A 22502-nucleotide genomic window follows, 5' to 3' on the forward strand; every position below is an offset into this window, starting at 1 on the left:
CATAATTTATTATAAAATCCCATTACCATTTCTTTCCTAACCTCATCTTTACAAGGTTGGACCAAATATGATGCAGACTAAGTCGCAAATCAACATGAGCCCAATGCCTGCAACCTGTTTTTTTTTTTTAGCTCGGCGCTCTGTCTCTTTTTCTCTGTCAGTTGTCAATGAATCTGTCTACGCGTGCGCTACACATCACATTATACTGATATTAAGGAAAAATATTCGAAAATGTAGTTCGACTTATCTTATTTGAAGGGAAATTTTCTGAGATGTAAAATGATTTTGTTACATTTCTCATCAACACGCTATGAAAAAATATTCAAAAAAACACATTTTGGGCTAGACAAGACATGATTTGACAGTGAGTAGCGAGTACCACATACAACTAATAATATATTCACAGAATTTAACAACATCTTATCGATTCCAAGCAATCCGAAATTTAGCATTGAGAATATCATAAATACTAGGTACACAAGAACGTCGGCTTGGAAAAACAGTATCAATAAAAAAATCATGCTTCTGAGAAATATTTTATTACTCCGCAACCAATAACTAACTAGTTTTAAATATTTTCCCAATATGTTAACGTAAAACCTGAATGATAAATTACCTAACAAGAAACGATGATAAAGCAGACCGTAAAATGTTTCCAAAAAATGACCCACTCAAAAAAGTAACTCTAGAAATCTAGAAATACCAACCCATTTCATTTTTCAACCAAAATTTTACGTAAATTATTCTACAATCAGTGAAAATGACAGATCGAGTAGTGGTTTCTGTAAAGGAAGGAAAAGTTCGCGGTATCAAAAGGACTTCCGAATACTCAGGAGCGGTATATTATTCGTTTTTTGGAGTACCATATGGGCAGCCACCTATCGGTTCATTGCGATTCAAAGTAATCATGAATCGTTATTCGTCAGAATTTATACCTAGGTACCCAATTTTGATAAGATTTTTGATACAGGATCCCGTGAAAGCGAAACCTTGGAAAGACATTTACGATGCTACAGTTGAAAAACCAGGCTGTGCACAGTTTTCACTTAAACTATGCCGATTTGCTGGAACAGAAGATTGCTTATTCAATAACATACACACCCCTGAAGTGATAACGCCAGCCAATATAGTAATTAAAATCCACAATGCACGAGCAATATTCTCATTATATAAATATTTCATGATTAGTTGCCAACAAAATCCACCCATTTGAGACCTGTAATCGCTATTATTCATCCTGGGGGATACCTTCACGGTTCACCTAACGAAGATGAATTTGGAACTACCAACTATTTTATGCATCGTGACATTGTATATGTTGGTATTGCTCATCGATTGCATATTTTAGGTGAATAATGAAAATTTAAAGCCAATAAGATGGATAACAATCCACCTTTTGTCAAAACTGGGAAAAAAAGGTAACACTATGTTTATGAATCTTAGGTTTCCTGAATTTAGGAATAAAAGAATGTTCTGGAAATCAAAGTATTAAAGATATAATACTGTCGCTGAAATGGATGAAAGAAAATATTAGCTCTTTTGGAGGAGATCCACACAACATTACTTTAATGGGAAGTAGCAGTGGTGCGACAACCATTCATGTTCTGATGTTATCAGAAGTAGCAAAAGGCAAGTACTGGTTTGTCACTTTAGCTTCAAAGTTTTGTGAAAAAAGAGCATACGTAATATGGATCCAAAGATTTTCAACTTATCTGCTTTCGAAATATTTTAGATCTCAGAGTTGCAATCATTATTATCATTATTTTTTTGTAAGCTCATCAAAAATAGCAATTTTTGGATTTCATAAGTTTCAAAATTTCCACTTCACACTTACCTACATAGAAATCAAAAACGACAGTTGAGACAGTTGAAATTTCGATGGCATAGTGCGTCTTCCCTGCCCAGTATATTATGAAAACCTTAGCCATATCTACCTCTAAATTCCAGCACAGTACAATTAAAAAATGATATTTTCTTCCCCGAAACCTTCAAATAACAAAATGCTGCATAATCAACCAATCCTAAATAATAACAAAATTGTTCTACGGTACTGAAAACACTTAAATATCAATTTAGGACTTTTTCACAAGGTTGGCATCATGGCAGGAAATATATTCGATCCAACTGCACCCTTTCAAAGTACAAATGAAGATGTCGCTTTCAAGCTAGCATGCTCTGTAGGCTACCAAGGAAATCCGGAAGATAAGAAAAAATTATTATCATTCTACAAGAAAATGAATCCAGTGCAATTAATTACTGTACAAAGACGGTTTCTGGTAAACGAATTTCGCCAGGTAAGGCACATGGCACATGTATTGATAGCACGCTGATTTATTCATCTACGATGTCAAAATTCATTATTATGCACCAACCTCTTTCCAGGATGTTGGCCAAATACTTCCAAGCGGAATGTTTCTACCAACCGTCGACCAAGGAGAAAACGCAGTACTGCCTGAATTTCCGAGAAACTTGATCCCTTCCACGCACCGAATTCCAATTCTGATAGGGTACGGTGAGAGGGAAGCTGCGCTAGGGTTTGCTAGTAAGTGATTAAAGTAGGTAGGTAAATAAGCGATTTTATTGAATTTTATATCTATGTACCTACTTTTCAATTAATTCATTCCACAGAGGGACCTGTCATAGAAAGCACAAAAAAAAATTTCAAAACGACAATTCGTCAAAACGCTTGGGGTTGGGGACGTGATTTGACTGATGATGACTTAGAAAAGATACACAAAAAAATCGAATCTTTTTATTTTGATGGAAAAACGATCAAACAAGCGTCATTATTAAAAATGATTGATGTACGTATAGTAATCGAATACACACAATTGATAGATTTTAATTTACCTGAATGCTCGATTGGTTGAGCACTCGAATAACAATTTACTACTGGTCTAAATCATTACCTATAAAGATCAGAAATGCATCTCATGATCTCAATTCAATCTGGCGCCCTTTTTACGTCTAAAAATTACCTCAATATCCATTTCCGATTTATTTCTAGGTTCAAACTGGTGCCATGATATCGGACGTTTACGATACTTTGATTAACGTGGTTAGCCCCGAGGCGCCTGTTTATGCTTATAAATTTCAATTCGAAGGCGAAATCTTGACCATAAAAAACGGTTTAATGAATTTATTCGACGAACGATTACCAGGTAGGTATTCATGCCTAGAAACTAAAATCAAGTACTTACTTTATATTTTCATTAATGGAGTAGGTAGGTACCTCTACCTACAAACGTGAAAAATTTCTCAACGTTAAGAAATCCACCATAATAACTCGTATGCTTGCCTAATTAACCTGATTTCTTCCTTGAAAGGTACTTTTCATGGCGACGATGGCTGCTACTGGAATTGTTTGAGCGAACCCTCGAGTGGTAGAACCAAAGAAATGGTAGATACGTTCACTAAAATTTTAACAACGTTCGCCAGAAATGGGTAAATAGTTTTATCAATAAATTTCAATAATATCAGATTGACGAGTTTACGAATACATCGGTGACCGTTTTTTTCATAGCGATCCTAATTTTGAAGAATTGCCGGTTCATTGGAGGCCTACAAAACCGGATTCGCATTGTTATTTGAACATAAATAATAAAATAGAAATGATCGACAGTCGTTTGCATGAAGAAAAATTGGAGTTTTGGGATAAAATCAAGAAGGAATTCGGAAAATAAGACGATTCAGGAGCTTCTGAAAACCGATAGTCACAGCGATGTCGAATTAGTTCATAAAAATCTCTTCGTCCGGCGAAACTATTCAAAATGGGAATTATTTTCCATGTCATCGTGAATAAATTCTTCAAGTTTCAAATCATTAAGAAATCACCGTTTCCTCGATTGAAAACCTACTACATTTTTCGTTGGGAGAACCCCACGCAATTGCACCATCACCGAAACTTAAAATGGGGCCAGAGTAAGTTCAAGCTTGCCCCACACTCCTCTTCAAAAAAAAATCTGGCTGTAATTCGTACCTAGTTTGTGAATTCGTAATTTTATTTTGATCAATTGAGATTCATTAAAAAAAAATATGATAAAAATTAATCTTTTTTTGAAAAAATAAGTAAGTACCTAAATGAATTTTTGAACAGAATAATGTACATACAATTTGTTCAACGCAATTCTAAATTGCAACCATACGGGTAAGAGCGAGGTAAATATTTACATATAGGTTTAATATAGGTAGGTATATTTTTCCTTGTACATAGGTAAACACATATCTTATCAAACCACGGTCTACTTTTTAAAAAATAATTTAGCTCATGAAAGCCATTTTCGGCTGAAAACAAGTTGAAGTAGGTATTGATTCAAAATATGTACAATCAATATTTGAAAACGATTAGTAATAAATCACCTTGAAATTTAGCACAGGAGGGTCGTAAAATCGTAAAAACCAAAAAAATGAAAAATATAGATTTTTTTGTTGAAATGATGACTAAGGACGAGTAGATATCATTAGGTACCTACTAAAATAAACAATAAAAAGTGTTCAAAAAAATTTCCAATGAGCAATGTTTACATGATTGTCTGACAATAGTTCATACATAAAGAGCAACAAATTTTCATCATGAAACAGAAACAGAACGATGAAACAAGAAGTAAGGCCTTATTGAAAATTCTAAAACTTGAAATATAAGTGAATCGGTCAGTACGGAAAGGGGATAAGTCCATTTTTGCGTTTTTCAGGAATAACAAAAAACTGATTCATTCAAAAATCAAAAAATTTTAGTAAACATGCTTAAGGTCATTGAAAGATGACCCCAAGACACAACTTTTAGCGCAGTTTCCAAAAAAAAATATTCACGTGCGCCGGTGCTGTTGCTGCCTAAACAAATGGGACTTAGACCCTTTCTGCACTCAATCGACAAAATTTCTTTTGAAATTTCTCGGGCACGAATGGGGCTTGATTCTACATCTAAGTACATCATTTAGACTGCTATCTCGTTTAAATTGACCAAAAACCCCTTGAGTTCTAAGACTTTTTGCCGAAGTTGTTAATTTTTTCATCATTTTTCAGTTCAGAGATTAACTTAAATTTCAAAAAATGGTCTTCTCAAAAATGTTAGTTATTTTTCAAGGAATTTAAAACATTTTACAAAAAAGTCATAAATGCGGATCCGCCCTTTTTCTGCGCCCAAATACCACTTTCCCGGCAGTTTTGCGGAAATCTGACATCACCAGTCGATCCGCCGTAGGTACTTTGAAACCCCCATTTCCGCAAAAAATTTTTTTTCAAAAATGTGACTTGTTACCTTTCCGTACTGACCGATTCAAGTATTTAGCAGAAATTACGGATTCTCAAACGTAAAGTTTTGGAGTATTTTTGTACATACATAAATGTATTTCCCCGGTAACCGGTTTTAAAAAATTAGGCATTTAGAAAAATATGTATTTTAAAACAAACAGGCTCGCTAGTGTCATTTGTTTGAAGCGTGTTCCAACTACATCCCTTAAAAAAAAACACACTGCCTATTCAATCTTGAATGACACTCTGGACTCAACTAGAATTTCGTTTGTTCCCAAGGAATGTCAACAACAATATCAAAGTTCGACGACACACGAGCAGGTATATTTTCATAGAATAACCAAAAACAACTCTTCAAAACGTTTTCAATATGTTAAAGCACGTGCCGCACTTAAATGATAAATTCGTAAGTATACGATAAGCCCATAAAACAAACAACGAAACTTTTCCAAGACAGAGGCTCAGTTCGTTAACCAAACAGCTTAATTCAATTCACTTCTCATAAAATAATAATTCAAAATACATTAACCCAGGAACAGGAAAAATGTCAGACCGAGTAATCGTTTCCGTTAAAGAAGGAAAAGTTCATGGCATCAAAAGATATTCGAATTACTCTGGAGCTGTATACTATTCGTTTTTTGGAATACCATATGGACAGCCGCCAATAAATTCATTGCGATTCAAAGTAATTTTTTCAGGAATTACCTACACTAAATTTTCAACTTTTGAATAACCAAAGGAAAATTTTGGCTCAGGATCCAGTGAAAGTGAAACCTTGGAAAAACATTTACGACGCCACGATTGAAAAGCCCGGTTGCGTACAGTTCTGCTTGAAGTCTTATCGATTGACTGGAACGGAAGATTGCTTATTTAACAACATACATACACCAGAAGTGATTATATATTCCATCCAAGTAATGAATCCACATTGTGGAGCAACATTCTCATAATATTCATTTTCAAACTAGTTACCAACAAAGTCCACTCTCTTGAGACCTGTGATTGTTTTTATTCATCCTGGAGGATTCCTTCACGGCTCACCCAAAGAAGATGATTTCGGATCCACTACTTTTTTTATGCATCACGATATCGTGTATGTTGGTATTGCACATAGATTACATATCTTGGGTGAGTAATTCAAATTAAATATTGATAGGAATCTCATCTTAAAATGATTATAAAAAAAAGAACTAAAATTAATATTCGAGAATTTTAGGTTTCCTGAATTTAGGAATAAATGAATGTTCGGGAAATCAAGGTATCAAAGATATAATTCTGTCACTTCAATGGATCAAAGAAAATATAAAATCATTCGGAGGCGATCCAGAAAACATCACTCTTCTGGGCAGTAGCAGCGGAGCCTTCATCGTCCACATAATGCTCTTGTCACCAGCATCGAAAGGTAATTACGGTTTTGTACCATTTATAGTGCCATCTAAACTTTTACATCTCGTAAAAAAAAAAAACAACAGGAGTCTTCTGAGTTCATGATTAAGAATTTAAAATCAATTCAGGTCTTTTTCACAAAGCTGTCATCATGGGAGCAAATTTGTTCGATCCAACTGCACCCCTTCAAGATACAAATTCACCTATTGCGTTCAAATTAGCATGCTCTTTGGGCTACAAAGGAACTTTGGACGATGAGAAAAAATTATTAAGTTTTTTCAAGAAATCCAATCCTGTGCAATTAATCTCTGAACAAAGAATGCTCTACTTCAATGAATTTCGTCAAGTAGGTATACGGACTAACCTATTTTTCAATAATACGCAGATTATTTTAAATTTCTACGTGCTGTATCACTATAGAATAACGCTTTATTACTCCCGGGTGGTCTATTTGTACCTACCGTTGACCATGGAGAAAACGCAATACTGCCTGAACCCAGAAACTTGATTCAATCCACACCACGAATTCCCCTCATGATAGGATATGGCGAGAGAGAATCAGCATTGGGATTTACTCGTAAATACTTTTGTTTTGACTAAATATGGCGGAGATGTTCCTTTTGAGTTTAAAAGTCATCAAGAACATTTTTTAGCTCCAAAAATGTTCAAACAGATGAAATTTTTGAAAAAATCGTGCATTTTTTTTATCTAGCCCACAGCCAGCCTGTTTTGGAGAAAATGGCTCAGTTCCAAAAGATAATGTACTGGAGGTTCTACGTCAACTTAAACCACTACCGTCAAAATCAAAGATCAATACTGAACGGTTGAAAATTTGGTGAAATATTTACAAATATAGCGGTGCCAATTTTTTGGTCATTGAAGCCAATTTCAAAAAGCCAAAATTTATAAGTTTTGATACGCATTTCTTTATTTATTAGAATTGGTAATAACGACCAAAAATTGGTACCACTGTATATTCCAAAATATTTCCCTCTTTTCAGAAATGAATAATGATTTATACCCCTCAGTTGGGTAGGGACTGAAACGAAAAAAATTTTTTTTTTCGAAAAACCCTCCCACTTTGAGAGTTTAAATTTTCCCTCCAAGGGCACCTTTGCATAAGCCTGAAATTTTTTCTATCAAGTATGACTTCTAACTCAAAATGAGGGTCTCTATACCGAATTTGATAAAACTCCGCCAACGATTTTTTTTCGCATTACGTCTTAATGATGTCAATGTTATACTTATTTCATAGGAGGGCGTATCCGGGAAAGTACCCAAAAAAATTTTAAAACATCAATTCGTCAAAATCCCTGGGGATGGGGAGGCAAACTGACTGACGATGATATAGAGATAATAAACGAACAAGTGGAATCTTTCTATCTAGAAGGGAAGTCCACAAAACAAGCATCAGTATCGACAATGATTGATGTAAGTACCTAGTAAGTGTAAAATAGCGTTGATTTTTCTTATAGCTTTAATTACAGAATTTGAAGCTTATTAAAACAACATTTCTTCAAAAATTCTCAAACGTGCAATTCTCGATTTATTTTCAGATTCAAACCGGTGCTATGCTGTCGGATACTTATGATACTTTAATAAATGTAGTCGCGTCTACTTCAGATTCGCACGTTTATGTTTATAAATTTTTGTTCGAAGGTGACATGACGACCATGAAAAACAATTTCATAAATCTATTCGACGAAAACCTATCAGGTATTTATGATTTGAAAAAAACATTATTGACTCTACTCCAGGAAATTTCATCTTTTATACTAGGCACTTTTCATGGAGACGATGTCTGTTACTGGAATTGTATGGGCGATCCACCAACGACTCCTAAAACTAAAGAAATGGTAGAAATGTTTACCAAAATTATCACCACGTTTGCCAGGAATGGGTAAATAATTGCCATTCGACCTCGATAACATCAGATTAACCTATTATTTATTGATTCCTGATTCATTTTTTAAATACACCCACGACTTTTTTCCGCAGAGATCCAAATTTTGAAAATTTGGAGGTTCATTGGAGACCTACAAAACCAGATTCTCCTTGTTATTTGAGTATAAATAATAAGTTGGAAATGATTAACGGTCGTGTGCATGAAGAAAAATTAGTATTTTGGGATAAAATCAAGAAACAATTCGGGAGACGAGACGATGCAATAGCTTCCCAAAATGATTAGCCAATAAGTACTTGGATGTTCAATATCATAAGATTGCTTATTGGTTCAATTCGATCACGAATAATTAAATTCTAAGTATTATTAATTCTATTTTTGTATCATCAATTCCCAAACACAATTTTTTACAATCTTTGAAAAGTGTTCCATAAAAGGAATGCAGGAAGAATTAGCACAAATGGGGAGATCAACTTGAGCTTAGACGAAATCGAATCGAAAAAATAAGGTTATGCCCATGTTTATCAACTTCAAAAACGTATTCCACGTTTTTCTAAAAAATGTAACCCTCAGCTTAAGAGAAAGTGACGTGGTAATAAAACCGCGGCTACATCAAAAATATGTAGAATACTTCGAACTACCATAAAAAATATCAAAGCCCATTCAAGTTTATCTTATGTAAGTATTCCATAAAATCGACACAAAAGAGTCGCGTAATAATTGTCTTTCCCCCTTTACTTCGACTCCCATTTCCTTTCTCCACATATGATGCGGCAAAAACTAATTACAAGTACAAAAAACTGATAAATACAAAGTATACAACGGGCTCAAAAGCAATCAAAAGATAAAATATATGGTCTGCCAGCAATATTTTTGGTTAACAACTGCACAAAGCAATTCACAACCGAAAAGTGAAAATGTCTGACAGAATCGTGATTTCTGTGAAAGAAGGAAAAATTCGTGGCATTAAAAGAAAATTCGAATATTCTGGTGCAGAATACTTCTCTTTCTATGGAGTACCATATGGACAATTACCTACCAGTTCATTGCGATTTAAGGTAAATCTAATCATAATTGTTCTCCGAAATTACACTCAGTTTTGAAGCCAGCATGCAATTTTTAAAAAAAATCCGATACAGGATCCAGTGAAAGTGAAACCTTGGAAAGATATTTACGATGCTACAATTGAAAAACCAGGCTGCTTACAATTTTCACTAATGCTTTATCGATTGTTAGGATCGGAAGATTGCTTATTTAATAACATCCACACGCCTGAGGTGAGTAAGTTTCCTTTTCGCTTTCATAACATTAAATGCTGAAGAACCCCGATAAAAATATATTTTTAACCAGTTGCCAACAAAATTCAGCTCATTGAAACCTGTAATCGTCCGTATTCATGGCGGAGGATATTTCCATGGTTCACCAAATGAAGATCAATCTGGAAGCATCGCCAACATCATGCATCATGATATAGTTTACGTTGGCATTGCGCATCGATTACATATTCTGGGTAAAAAATTTCAATTCGATTTCTCAATTAGATACTTTATTTAAGTACCTTTATCGATGAAAAGTTTAAAAATGTGTATCGCAGGTTTCGCAAATTTAGGAATAAAAGAATGCTCTGGAAATCAGGGCATCAAAGATATCATACTGTCGCTTCATTGGATCAAGGATAACATAAAATCATTCGGAGGTGATCCTGAGAATATCACTTTAATAGGGGGCAGCAGCGGAGCAGTAATTAATCACATATTAATGTTATCGCCAGTGACTAAAGGTATGATAAATGATAATTTATACACCTGCCACTAAAATAATCACTAGGTACCATCATTATTACTCACTCTCAAATTTACAATTCATATGTAGAGAGCTTCAATGAACTGATTTGAGTCGATATTAATGAATAGGCCTGTTTCACAAAGCTGTGATAATGGGATCACACTTGTTCAATCCGACTGATCCATATTGCAAGGACACAAACGAAGAATTGGTTTTCAAATTAGCCTGCTCGCAAGGTTACAAAGGCAATTTAAAAGATAAGAAAAAATTACTATCGTTTTTGAAGAAGTTAAATCCTTTGCAATTTGTTGAAGGGCAAAGAAGCTACCTCGTAAAAGAATTTCGTCAGGTAAAGATAAAAAAATTAATTTTAATGGCACCTCCCTCAAATCCTTATGTAATGTACATGTATACCTAATTTTACATTTTACCTAGACCAATGCTCCAATACTACCTTGTGGAGTTTTCATCCCAAGTGTGGACGGTGGGGAAAACGGAGTATTACCTGAATTTCCCAGGAATTTAATACCGTCAACGGCACGCATTCCAATCATCATTGGGTATGGCGAGAGGGAAGCAGCTATGGGATTCGTTCGTAAGTGAATCAAAATGTAAAATACTTCATGGAAATGTAACTAAGTACCTATCAATAAAAAAATCGCTTGGGTTCATTTGTTTTAGGAGGACCAGTGAGAGAAAGTTCTGAAAATAACTTTAAAACTTCAGCTCGTCAAAATAAATGGGGATGGGGACGTGAACTGAGTGACGAAGATATTGATCTCATATACAAACAAGTCGAATCTTTCTATTTGGAGGGAAAGTCTATAAAGCAAGCATCTTTGTCTACAATGATCGATGTAGGTTGAGATACAAAACGTATAAGCACAGGCACACTCCCCCCCCCACCCCCCAGTAATTTCAGTCCCAAGTGTTTAAATACATTGTGTATTTTAATTTTTAGATTCAAACCGGTATCATAATGTCGGATGTTTACGATACTCTAATTAATGTGGTCGCTTCTGATCCAAAATCACCCGTGTACGTTTATAAATTTCTATTCGAAGGTGAAATGGAAACTGTGAAGAATAGATTTATCAATTTGTACGATGAACGATTGGAAGGTAACTTTTGAAACCAGCAATAGGCTAGATTGAATTCGAATCTATCCTCTTGCTGGTGCAAAATCGATCTCATATTGTCGATTAATGCACAGAAAAGTAACAATTTTTACGAAATAATTTGAAAAAAATTTGAAAGGTACCAAAATTATTGTTTTAAACCAGATCTAAACGAGTAAAAATGTCTAAATAGTAACTGAAGTACCCTAATCTAATTTTTATTAACTGTTCTCACACATGAATGAAGCAATAGGTACCTCAAAAATCAAAATTTAATAAAAATTGCTAAAGTGTGAGGGTGAAGGTAGCAAATTCTTAAATATCCAATAACGTTACAAAATTGTTGAAAATATCACAAAAAAATGTTTTACTTTTTGGGTGATGAAGAAGAGACATTCAAAAAATTTCAATTCATGATCGAGAATTTTCTATGCGAATCATCACTCGGTTCAAAAAATACACCATAAATTGAGAAAAATTGGCTTACCCGCATTATCAAATTCTACTACCTTGGCAACAAAAATTTGTACTCACCTGAAACAAAAAAACAAGATGAACTATCGATTAGTGAATTATGAAACGCAAATCGATTCAGAGTAGCTTTTTTCGTGCTGGATTTCAATGTATCTACTTACGTCTTACACAGGCAGCGAAAGAGGGGAAATTACAATTTTCGAAATTTCGGGCTGAAAAATGGGGAGGCTCTGTACAAAGCTCAAAAATCGCTATGACTTTTTTGTTGGTCCCAAACTTGAAATTCAACTTTGATAAATTGGAAATTTTTTCACTACTACTCGCTAATTGGAATGGATTAACATTTTGGGCGGAACTCAAAAGGGACAATGATTTCTACCAAAATAAAAAATAATTGTTTCATCCAGAATTATAGTTTTTCTCAACAAGCGGTAAAGATATATATTTTTGTTTTACTAACATATGTACCTACTATAAATTCGACATAAAATTATCATTTTTGAGTCGGAGTGATCTGAACATATGTACTTACTTTAATAGGTCAAAAGAGTAGGTTCTTACTACGATCGCGAAAATATACAAAATCGATTTGGCTACATCAGGGTAAAAATTTCAACTTTGAGACTCCAAGGCCAACGTACATAAAAATCATCATTCGTCACCATTTCTGAGTTCAGATCAATATTTTAATCAATTTCAACCCGAGAATAGTTTTTGTCCAAATCACTGAAATTGATAAAAAAATGTTTGAAACTAAAAACTTTCAGTTCTGAGGCTGGAAATTACAACTTTGAGGCTAAAGTTGAAATCATTCGTATCTATACATAGGTACATATTTAGAATTCAGGCAATGCTAAATTCATAACCAGTTTTGAAATATGTTTATGGTTTTTATTCCATCAGCAAAATTTATTAAGGATTTATAACGTAATTAATTGAAAAATTGGATAAAATTGCCTGAAAAATGCACTACATCCTAAATAATCAATAAAGTGCACTTTTGTATTTTGAAATTGGATGTAATGGGTATTTGATGTTTGGAACCACCTCCCTCCCCCTTAAAACCTAGTTCAATTTTTTCTGACAGATCCAGGTGGTAGAGAAAATGAAGTCTTGATAGCTCCTTCTTGCTATTGTTTAGCTTTAGGTTTTTAAAAATTTTCATTTTCCCTTTATCGAAGTCCGGCACACATTTATGGCTACCAAAAAAGTTCTCATAATTCTTTTTCTAGAGCTATTTTTTGACTTGGTGTGCAAACTATAGATATGATTGAACTACGGCTACGATTTTTAATCATTCTAACATGTATTGTATCAAAACCCCCCAGAGACGCACCAGGTTCACCAAGACGTCATTGGCAAGGTTTGTCGATGGCATTTCAGAGAACTTTGTGTACCCCCAGGAGTTTTGTATACAGTATTTTTTTCGTTTTTCTAAAAATTGAAAAAAAAAACAATATTCAACTCCTCAATCACTCAAGGACATTTAAGAGCGGAGGCGACGTACACCATTTCCCTAATATGTATGTACTCACTTCACAGAAAAAAATCTTCTCAACTCTTAGGTATTTTTAAAATCTCAGCTATGGTAAATGTGAAAACCCGAGAACCGACTCGAGAAGGCCCAAGAAAAAGTGACGATCTCGGTACATTTTGACATTTAAAATTTGTATTTTGAAGGTACCTTTCATGGCGATGACATGTGTTATTGGAGCCACGTTGGCGAACCCCTCAACACCAAAACTAAACAGATGATAGAAACATTTACGAAATTCATAGTCTCCTTTGCGAGAACAGGGTAAGAAACTGAATAATTTTGAACCACATTCATCAGTCATCAAAACACATTTCATTTTCTCCAGGGATCCCAACAACGAAACTTTGCCGGTTCAGTGGAGACCTACCAAACCGGATACGCCTTGTTACCTGAGCATTAGCAATGAACTAGAAATGGTCAACAGTCGACTGCACGACGAAAAATTACAATTTCTGGGACAAAATAAAGAGACAATTCGAAAAAAAGCAATAAAAATAAATCTTCAAATAAAATTATAAAATTATTGTTTCCCAAATCAAAAAAAAAAAACTTGTTTACATTTTTGTTTGATGAGAGTACATCCTCTTCAAATCGATACGAATTTCAGTGATAACCACCTAGAGGACCTAGGACATTGTAGATAGGATGAACAGGTGTACATGGTGACACCTATGGTTACTGATAAACGAGCTCAATGTCATTTCTCTTTAGGAAAAAAATCCAAAATCTAGCGTAACACTGCATTACCTTCTAACAGATAAACGTCAACTATCGTGAACCAATACTACACATAAATCGTTACGCAATTAGACGTTTTTTATTATTGTACCACAAACATTATTGTGATAAATATTGCAATTTTGAAATCCATTTTTTAAAAAGAAAACTTGGCATGTCTGAAAAAATATTAGTAACTGTAAAGGAGGGTAAAATTCGTGGCGTTAAACAATTTTCCACGTTCTCCGGAGTTGAATATTATTCTTTTTATGGCGTTCCTTATGGTCAACCACCCATCGATAATTTACGATTCAAGGTAACACTGACAAAAATCATTATTTAATAAATCTAAGATTATCATATATCTCTGGATTGTTTTTTTTTTTTTTGGTCAGACGTTGACATGAATATTTGAGATAATTTAACGAACGATTAAATTATAAGTCCAGTCAGTTAGGATTAATTTTTGACATTTTTACCTATAATTAAACTATTCTTGTTCCAATCCAAAGAACTATTTGAATCTTCGGGGCTGAAAAACCGAGCTCCGCTAATTAAGGATATTGGGATGTAAAAATCCAATGCCTGTGGTGTACCATATAATCGACATTCAAATCCAAACAGGACCCTGTGAAAGTGAAACCATGGAAAGAAGTTCTCGACGCGACTGCCGAGCAGCCAGGTTGTTCACAATTTTCGCTCCTGTCTTATGAATACTTAGGAACCGAAGATTGCTTGTTCAACAATATATATATACCAAAGGTAAAAAATTACGAAAATAAAATTGCATATTGAACAATAATTCTCGTTCAAAAATTTCAAAACTATTTGTTTTTCATCAGATGCCAAAGAAAAATGAGAATTTGAGACCAGTGATCGTCAACATTCACCCGGGAGCCCTTCATTTTGGTACACCACATTCCACACACTACGGATCTCCTCAATTTATTATGCATCATGACACCGTGTATGTGTGCATTTCGTACAGACTGCATATATTAGGTCAATATTATTTTTTCTCAAAGAAAAGCCACTGATGAGTTAATATAAATTCAATAAAAAAGTACTATCCATATGTACAGGCTTTCTGAACTTGGGATTAAAAGAATGCTCTGGAAATCAAGCACTCAAAGATATAATATTATCACTCAAATGGATCAAAGAAAATATACATTCATTTGGTGGAGATCCTGACAACGTAACATTGATCGGAAGTAGCAGCGGAGCAGGATTAGTTAACATACTGATGTTATCACCAGCAGCCAGAGGTGACATAATTGGCATAAATTTACACCTTCGTAAAATAATTCACTAATAATTTCTTTCAACGCAGGCCTATTCCATAAAGCGGTAATCATGGGCAGTTACGTGCTAAGTCCTGTCGTTCCATTTCGAGACACGAATAAAGACGTTGGACTGGATGTTGCATTAACTTTGGGCTACCAAGACGATCCGAAAGACTCTAAAAAAATATTATTGTTTTTAAGAAAACAAGAACCCTTGATGCTTATCGAACAATGCAGACGTTGTCAAAAAGCTGCCCAAGAGGTATTACCAACAAAGTGCACATAAAATTTCTTCTATCCAGAGTAATATCTAATTAGTTTTCAGACAATCGCCGCCATTCTGCCAATTGCTGCATTCTCTCCCACCATTGATCCGGTTGTTATACCCGATTCGCCGAAAAATCTTGTCCCATCTATAACGAAAATACCCACCATGGTGGGATTTTCTCAGAAAGAATCAGTTCTTGGATTCGTGAGTAAGTAGAATTGCGTCCGTACTTAATATTCATCAGAAATAAAATGTCTACGTGGGTTTGATTCTTTGAAATTTAGGAACTCAAAGAGCACAAACTGAGAAAAATTTCAACGCTTCGTTTCGTCAAAATGCCTGGGGTTGGGGATATAATCTCAGCGACAAAGATGTTAAACTCATAAACAAAGAAATGGAAATGTTTTACACTAACGGGCAGCCTTTGAAGAATGCACCGTTGCCTCTTAAAGTTGATGTAATGCGCAACACTCTTATTAAATATGTCACTTGTAACATTAAAACGTCAGGACATTCTTGATAAAAAAAGCCATCATTGGAATGCTTCGCAGATCCAAAGTGATATATCAATGTCAGAAATTTATGACACAGTTATCAATCCTATATCAAAAGATTTGCCATCTTCAGTATTCGTTTATTTGTTCGAATTCGAGGGCAATATTTTTACCATGAATACAACACTGAAAACTGTACTCGACGAGCCACTCAAAGGTGAGTTATTTTATCAATCTTTGGCCCACTCAAAGGTGAGTTACTATTTCATCAATCTTTGGCTTTTTGAAAATCGAATTTTTACCTACTTATTACTTGAATAGGAACCCTACATGCCACAGACTTCAGCTACTGGAATCGTATAGGTGATCCGGGTGACAAAGATGCTCATCAAATGGTCCACACTTTCACCAAACTCATTACAACATTTGCCAGAAATGGGTAAGAATGTCATTATGACCGTGTGACTGACCTTTTTTGTTACTACATAGTTACTGATTTTGCAAAAAAAAATATATGTTCAGAGATCCAAATTACGAAGAATTTTCAATCAAATGGAGACCTTCCACACCAGAGACCCCATGTTACTTGAGTATAAATAAACCATTTGCAATGGTTGATGGTAAACTGAACAACGATAGACTGGAATTTTGGGACACAATAAAAAAGAAATATAAAAAAGAATGAAGGCAAATAAAATTGACGAATAATTTTTAATACGTAGGTTCAATTTAAGTATGTTCATTTTTACCAATGCAAATCCCAAGTTCTAATTTAAAGTAAGGCTGACCATTGTTAGTGTGAGTCAACACAAAACACCACGAAAGAATCAAAGAATCATATAACCTCCACTTAGAAAATTTATAAAATTTACTACAGGTAAATTTAAAAAAAAAAAAAAAGAGTTTTTACTTTAATTTATCTTAAGGTTTACTTGAACATGAACATAGAGATCTACAACCTCCGAACTCAGTAGAGTGGCCGTGTATACCCGAAATTCAATATTTTCAACATCGAATAGAGAGAGGGGGATTCAAAAATATTGAAACTTTCACAGAAAATAGTAAATTGGTAAGTAGGTAGTGCATATTGCATAATACAAGTATATGCAAATTTTAGTAAAAAATCGCATAGCTAACGTTTTTTTTGTTGACGGTTAAAAATTTTGGAAATTTGCAGAAAAAATGAGGGAGGGTAAAGATTGCAATTTAAAAAAAAATTCAGTCACATCTTAGGGTTTAGCATACCAAATTTTTTTTTGAAGCTTAAAAGTAGATGCAACATGCTCAAAAAAATGTATACGAATAAAAAACACGCTCTTTGGTGTTTTTTGACATATTTAGACCTTTAAGGTTAACAATTCAAAAAAATTGAAATTTTGAATAACGTACGTCAAAGGGCACGAATAAAATTTTCAATTCTCAACTCAAGTCACGAACAGATAACGAACGATTACATCGTAGATCTGAAAATTTTCCATTTCTGCGTCTAAATTCTTCTGAATGATTATTTTTTTTGAGAAACCTTCTTCCACCTCAGTCCCCCTCAGCTATTTCAGTTCCTTAGTATGGAGCTACACAAAGTGGGAAAATATCTAGAAGCGTAGAATACTCAAGTTCAATTAAAAACTTTTGAAAATTTACCGTTGTCTGTGTTAGAATTCTTCAAAACAGGTAACCCCCCACATCCCCTCAAAAAATGAGAAAAATGTTCAAAATAAAAAATTGAAGAATACAAACTTTTTTCCGATTTTTTGGGCAGAATCATTTTAAATCACCCCATTTTCAAGACAAAAAACTTCCTCTGTCCCTCCCAACAATATTGATTCCCTTGTATATGAGGACCCCAAAATTGTAAAAAATAAGAAAAAGAGCCAGAAAAAATGTTTTATTTTTGGTGAAAATTTTTCTACAAAGCTTCCTTTTGATCGCCATATAGTTCGTTTTGAAAAGTGTTGCAATTTTCATGGATGATAGATGCTGTGCCTCCTTGATAAATAAATATTTGGAAACTTGAAGAAGAAGACTTCAGGAATGCAATTCGATTTGAACAATCAGCGGATTTATGCTTGTTGCCAATTGGATATTTTACCTAATACACAACCATTCTTCCAACAAAGAAGCAGACATTCAAAAAACACATGAAAGCAATTAAATATGTAGTTATCACAATCACTGCGGTAAATATGCCAAGTAGTTTCTGTGTTTTTTCGTTGAATTTTTTTTACTGATGGGAACGAAATCACTATTGATAAAAATAATACATAGGTACCTATGCTTGAAACTTTTTACACATAAAGTCAAAAGTGAAAACTAAAAATGTCCGAAAAATTCGTAATCGCAGTAAACGAAGGAAAAATTCGAGGAATTAAACAAAGATCGGTGTTTTCTGGCGCTGAATATTATTCCTTTTTTGGAATACCTTATGGAAAACGACCAACGGATAAACTTCGGTTCAAGGTACTTTCACACGATTACAATCAGGTTATCAAATTACGTACCATAATTGTATCAAACTTCTGAAATATCGCCAATTGTATGTGAAGGATCCAATAAAAGCACAACCTTGGAAAGATGTGAAGGATGCGACGACTGAAAAGGCAGGTTGCATTCAGTTTTCATTGTTGACTTTTGAGTTTTTGGGATCCGAAGATTGCTTATTTAATAATATTCATGCACCAGAGGTACTCATTCCAAATGTCACAGCGTTAAATTCGAAATAAATGCTGATTATTCAAAACTAATGTAAGTAAAAATTTTATTTTTTTTACTATCGGCACAGTTGCCACGAAATAACGAAAAGCTTAAACCCGTAATTGTTAATATTCATCCGGGAGCATACAGTTTTGGTTCACCACAAACACAATTTTATGGATCTCCTGAATTCATTATGCATAATGACGTCGTATACGTCTGCGTTTCGTACAGATTGCATATTTTAGGTAAGTAACAGCTGAGAGCTAAATGATTTTCCTTTAATTACCTACCTAATACTTAGTTACCAGTAAAAAAAAAATCAAAAAACAAGATAAGCTCTGCATCCCCTTAGTTATTTTGTAGGGTTTTTGAACTTAAGATTGAAGGAATGTTCGGGTAATCAGGCAGTCAAAGATATAATTCTATCACTCCGATGGATCAAAGATAACATACGATCGTTTGGAGGCGATCCCGACAACGTGACATTACTTGGGAGCAGCAGCGGATCTGTACTTATACATATGCTAATGCTATCACCTTCCGCCAAGGGTGCGATGAACTTTGCAAAAAATTTCCATTTATTTCTTTCTAATTTCTACACAATTCGATTTACCACTAAAAATACAAATTTTTGACATTGGTAGGTCTATTTCACAAAGCTGTATTGATGGGTTCACATTTGAACAATTGCGTTGTAGCTCATCAAGAAACCAATGAGAATCACGCTCGAGAAATAGCTAAAAATCTCGGATACGAAAGAAACCTTCAAGACAATAAAAAAATATTGATGTTTTTGAAGAAGCAAGAACCGGTAATGCTGATTGAAGGATGTAGACGTTGTCAAAAGACTTCACAAGAGGTGATCAAAAACTTTTAAAAATAATTGCAAACTTTGTGATTGATTAGATTTGTATAGTGAGAAATATTTTCAGACTATCGCCCCTATATTTCCAATAAGCGTGTTCAATCCGACACTAGATCTTGGAGATATTCTACCAGCATCGCCGAAAAACTTGATCAAAACCATGGCCAGAATACCAATTATGATAGGATTCTCTCAAATCGAATCCGCCATGGGATTTATTCGTATGTAGTCAATCTCACGAAGTGGTTCAGTAGAACTACATTATATACTTAGGTACATAAAAGAAACCATATTAATCACATTTTTCTCGCTTAGATGGCATGAGGCCAATAACAGAGAAAAACTTTAAAGGTTCTTTCCGTCAAAATTTCTTCGGATGGGGATATCATCTTAGCGACGATGATGCTCAATTAATCCACAAAGAAGTGGAAGCGTTTTACTTGAATGGACAACCAGTCGAACAAGCACCGCTGGCCATCAAAATGAACGTAAGTGAAGAATCAATCGTTGCAATAATTCATACAATACCTACATATTAGTAGAGATAGATATGAAAGAAATAATTCTAATCAATCAATAGATTCAAAGCGATTTATCGATGTTCGACGTTTATGAAACGATTATCAATCCAATATCAGATAATTTACCATCGTCTGTGTTTGTTTATAAATTCGAATTCGAGGGGGATATTCCTACCATGAATACAACGCTAAAAAATATGATTGATGAACCAGTCAAAGGTATTGGACGACGAACATTTACTTCTGCATTGGTTCTTACATCAGATCAGTGAATTGTCACCATTTTATATTTCAGGAACGCTTCATGCTAGTGACTTCTGCTACTGGAATCGATTTGGCGACCCAAAGGACAAAAGGACTCATCAAATGGTGGAAATATTTACCAAGCTCATAACCACATTCGCTAGAGAAGGGTATGGACGAATGACTGCTATGCGTATAATGATAAAATTCCTACTTACGATTGAAATGAAATGTATTTTAGAGATCCGAATTATGAAAATTTTCCAGTCGAATGGAAATCATGCACACGAGATAAGCCATGTTATTTGAGTATAAGTGATCCTGTGGTATTGGTCGATGGTAAATTGAACAATGACAGAGTCGAATTCTGGGAAAGCATGCGAAAGAAATACGAAATAAAATTACAATGATTAACTCGTGCCTATAGGTACCAGGTACCTATATTTACCTATGTTATGAAACGTAAAATTGCCAAATGGGTCAAATATGGCCTCCTATCCAACATTCTTGCACTCATCAAAAATAAATTGCACCCCAAAAAAATTTCAAGCAAGTTAGAAATAGTTACCATGTTAAATTCCGAGCTAAAAAGTTTCAAAAATTTCGTCATCTTCTTAAATGTTCAAATTAATAGTGGAACTTGAGGAGGAGACTGAGGCTCTGGAAGGGGCCGGGTAAGTTTAAAACAAAATCTGACGCAATATTTGTGCCCAGAGAGTTCACAGCATATGAGAACAGCAACCATAGGTATCATAAAAGTAATTTTATATCAGAAATAGTAAAACTTGAGGGAGGTGGGGGCTAAAGGCTCTGGAGGAGGCTAGACAAGTGTAGCTGAAAATCTGACGTCATATATTTGTGCTCACATCAGCGGTACTCATTAATAGTTAATCCCCCCAAAATTCTCATCTTACCCCCACTACGACACGTTTTTTCAATTTTTCACCATGACGCACCAAAACAAAAATTTTGAAAAAAATATATACGATGTTTAGGGGTCAAAAATAGCTCCAAAAAACGTGTTTAGAAAATTGTACCTCACGGTTTTCATTGTTAAAAATCATAAAAAATGTTGTGAAACGCCATTTTGAGGAGTAAATAATGCAGTGAAGGGTTGAAAATTGTTGAGGGGATACCTCTTTTTGGATACCAATCTTTACTAAAAAATTGAAAAAATCGGTTCGCAAGAAGTTTTTTTTGCTATCATTTAATATGTTACTAACCCATTACATGGTTATCTACATAGGTATGTGTCGTTACTTAATAAGTTAAATCTACAGGTTTTTTACGATCAAGTCGGCGTATTTCAGTGGGCTCAAGAACTTCACTCATGATTTCATTTGGATGATTTTGAAGACGTTCTTCATGTCTTCTTGCAAATCGTTTTATTTCATCATCAATGGTTTTTATTTATAAATCATTATGGAGTTAAGTATTGCATACATACCATGGGGCAGCAGTAATCATTCGTAAACATTTGTTTTGTATTCGTTGTAATACGTATTGTCATGTTGCTCTTTTTTGCACGACCCCAAAGTTGGATTCCATATATCCATTTTAGTTTAATTATTGATTTATATAATAGTAGTTTGTTCTCTAGAGATAACTTTAAATTTCGGTCTAGAAGCCAAATGCCAATGCATGGATTGAATTTTCAGTTTTATTTCTTCTCTCTTCTTTTGAATGTGTTTTTTCCAAGCTAATTTGTTGTCAAGATGCATGTCCATTGTCCAGGTACTTTTGGTTGAATCTTATTGATTTATTACTTGATTTTCCATAATAAAATGTAATTGGAGGAGCTACGGCTCGACGATTAGTGAATGTCACATGAATCGTACATTTGAAGTAATTTATGTTTATTCTCCATTTCGAGGCCCATTCATATATCAAATTTAGGTAGGTTGAAAGAATAATTTTTATTGCAATTTCAGAAAAGGGAGGGTTTCTCAAAAGCGGAAAAG

At 34.3% G+C, this 22502-nt stretch overlaps 5 protein-coding genes across 7 annotated transcripts; all 5 read left to right on the forward strand.

Annotated features, from left to right (window-relative positions):
- The first annotated feature begins 542 nt into the window (after window positions 1-542).
- Window positions 543-5034, forward strand: LOC135833063 (esterase E4-like). The gene is made up of 10 exons (XM_065346672.1): window positions 543-901; window positions 971-1108; window positions 1189-1348; window positions 1444-1629; window positions 2077-2294; window positions 2383-2542; window positions 2629-2804; window positions 3008-3161; window positions 3327-3444; window positions 3524-5034. Exons 1-10 carry the CDS (start codon window positions 761-763, stop codon window positions 3681-3683), a joined length of 1611 nt encoding a protein of 536 aa, XP_065202744.1. The 5' UTR covers window positions 543-760; the 3' UTR covers window positions 3684-5034.
- Window positions 5035-5551: 517 nt separating this feature from the next.
- On the forward strand, window positions 5552-8914 carry LOC135833059 (esterase E4-like). The gene is made up of 9 exons (XM_065346667.1): window positions 5552-5935; window positions 6006-6143; window positions 6219-6378; window positions 6467-6652; window positions 6765-6982; window positions 7057-7213; window positions 7892-8067; window positions 8193-8536; window positions 8635-8914. The coding sequence occupies exons 1-9, from the start codon at window positions 5795-5797 to the stop codon at window positions 8822-8824; spliced, it is 1710 nt and encodes a 569-aa protein (XP_065202739.1). The 5' UTR covers window positions 5552-5794; the 3' UTR covers window positions 8825-8914.
- A 446-nt stretch (window positions 8915-9360) lies between these two features.
- LOC135833066 (esterase E4-like) lies at window positions 9361-13924 on the forward strand. Its single transcript, XM_065346676.1, has 9 exons — window positions 9361-9597; window positions 9679-9816; window positions 9890-10049; window positions 10134-10319; window positions 10453-10919; window positions 11006-11181; window positions 11286-11445; window positions 13597-13714; window positions 13779-13924. Exons 1-5 carry the CDS (start codon window positions 9457-9459, stop codon window positions 10740-10742), a joined length of 915 nt encoding a protein of 304 aa, XP_065202748.1. The 5' UTR covers window positions 9361-9456; the 3' UTR covers window positions 10743-10919; window positions 11006-11181; window positions 11286-11445; window positions 13597-13714; window positions 13779-13924.
- A 414-nt stretch (window positions 13925-14338) lies between these two features.
- On the forward strand, window positions 14339-16915 carry LOC135833065 (esterase E4-like). The gene is made up of 10 exons (XM_065346675.1): window positions 14339-14486; window positions 14795-14932; window positions 15013-15172; window positions 15253-15438; window positions 15504-15718; window positions 15782-15932; window positions 16009-16181; window positions 16276-16435; window positions 16540-16657; window positions 16741-16915. Exons 1-10 carry the CDS (start codon window positions 14346-14348, stop codon window positions 16901-16903), a joined length of 1605 nt encoding a protein of 534 aa, XP_065202747.1. The 5' UTR covers window positions 14339-14345; the 3' UTR covers window positions 16904-16915.
- A 137-nt stretch (window positions 16916-17052) lies between these two features.
- On the forward strand, window positions 17053-22367 carry LOC135833062 (esterase E4-like). 3 transcript variants are annotated; one of them, XM_065346670.1, is made up of 13 exons: window positions 17053-17287; window positions 18193-18395; window positions 18484-18675; window positions 18762-18899; window positions 18998-19157; window positions 19276-19461; window positions 19557-19771; window positions 19845-19998; window positions 20093-20265; window positions 20358-20517; window positions 20594-20711; window positions 20783-20975; window positions 21822-22367. In XM_065346670.1, exons 3-12 carry the CDS (start codon window positions 18535-18537, stop codon window positions 20949-20951), a joined length of 1614 nt encoding a protein of 537 aa, XP_065202742.1. In that variant the 5' UTR covers window positions 17053-17287; window positions 18193-18395; window positions 18484-18534; the 3' UTR covers window positions 20952-20975; window positions 21822-22367. The 3 variants fall into 3 exon arrangements, with proteins under 3 accessions (XP_065202742.1, XP_065202743.1, XP_065202741.1); XM_065346671.1 differs by having other exon boundaries at window positions 20783-20968; XM_065346669.1 differs by having other exon boundaries at window positions 20783-22367.
- Window positions 22368-22502: the final 135 nt, after the last annotated feature.

Source organism: Planococcus citri, chromosome 1 (assembly GCF_950023065.1).
Source record: "Planococcus citri chromosome 1, ihPlaCitr1.1, whole genome shotgun sequence".
NCBI classification, from domain to species: Eukaryota; Metazoa; Arthropoda; class Insecta; order Hemiptera; family Pseudococcidae; genus Planococcus; species Planococcus citri.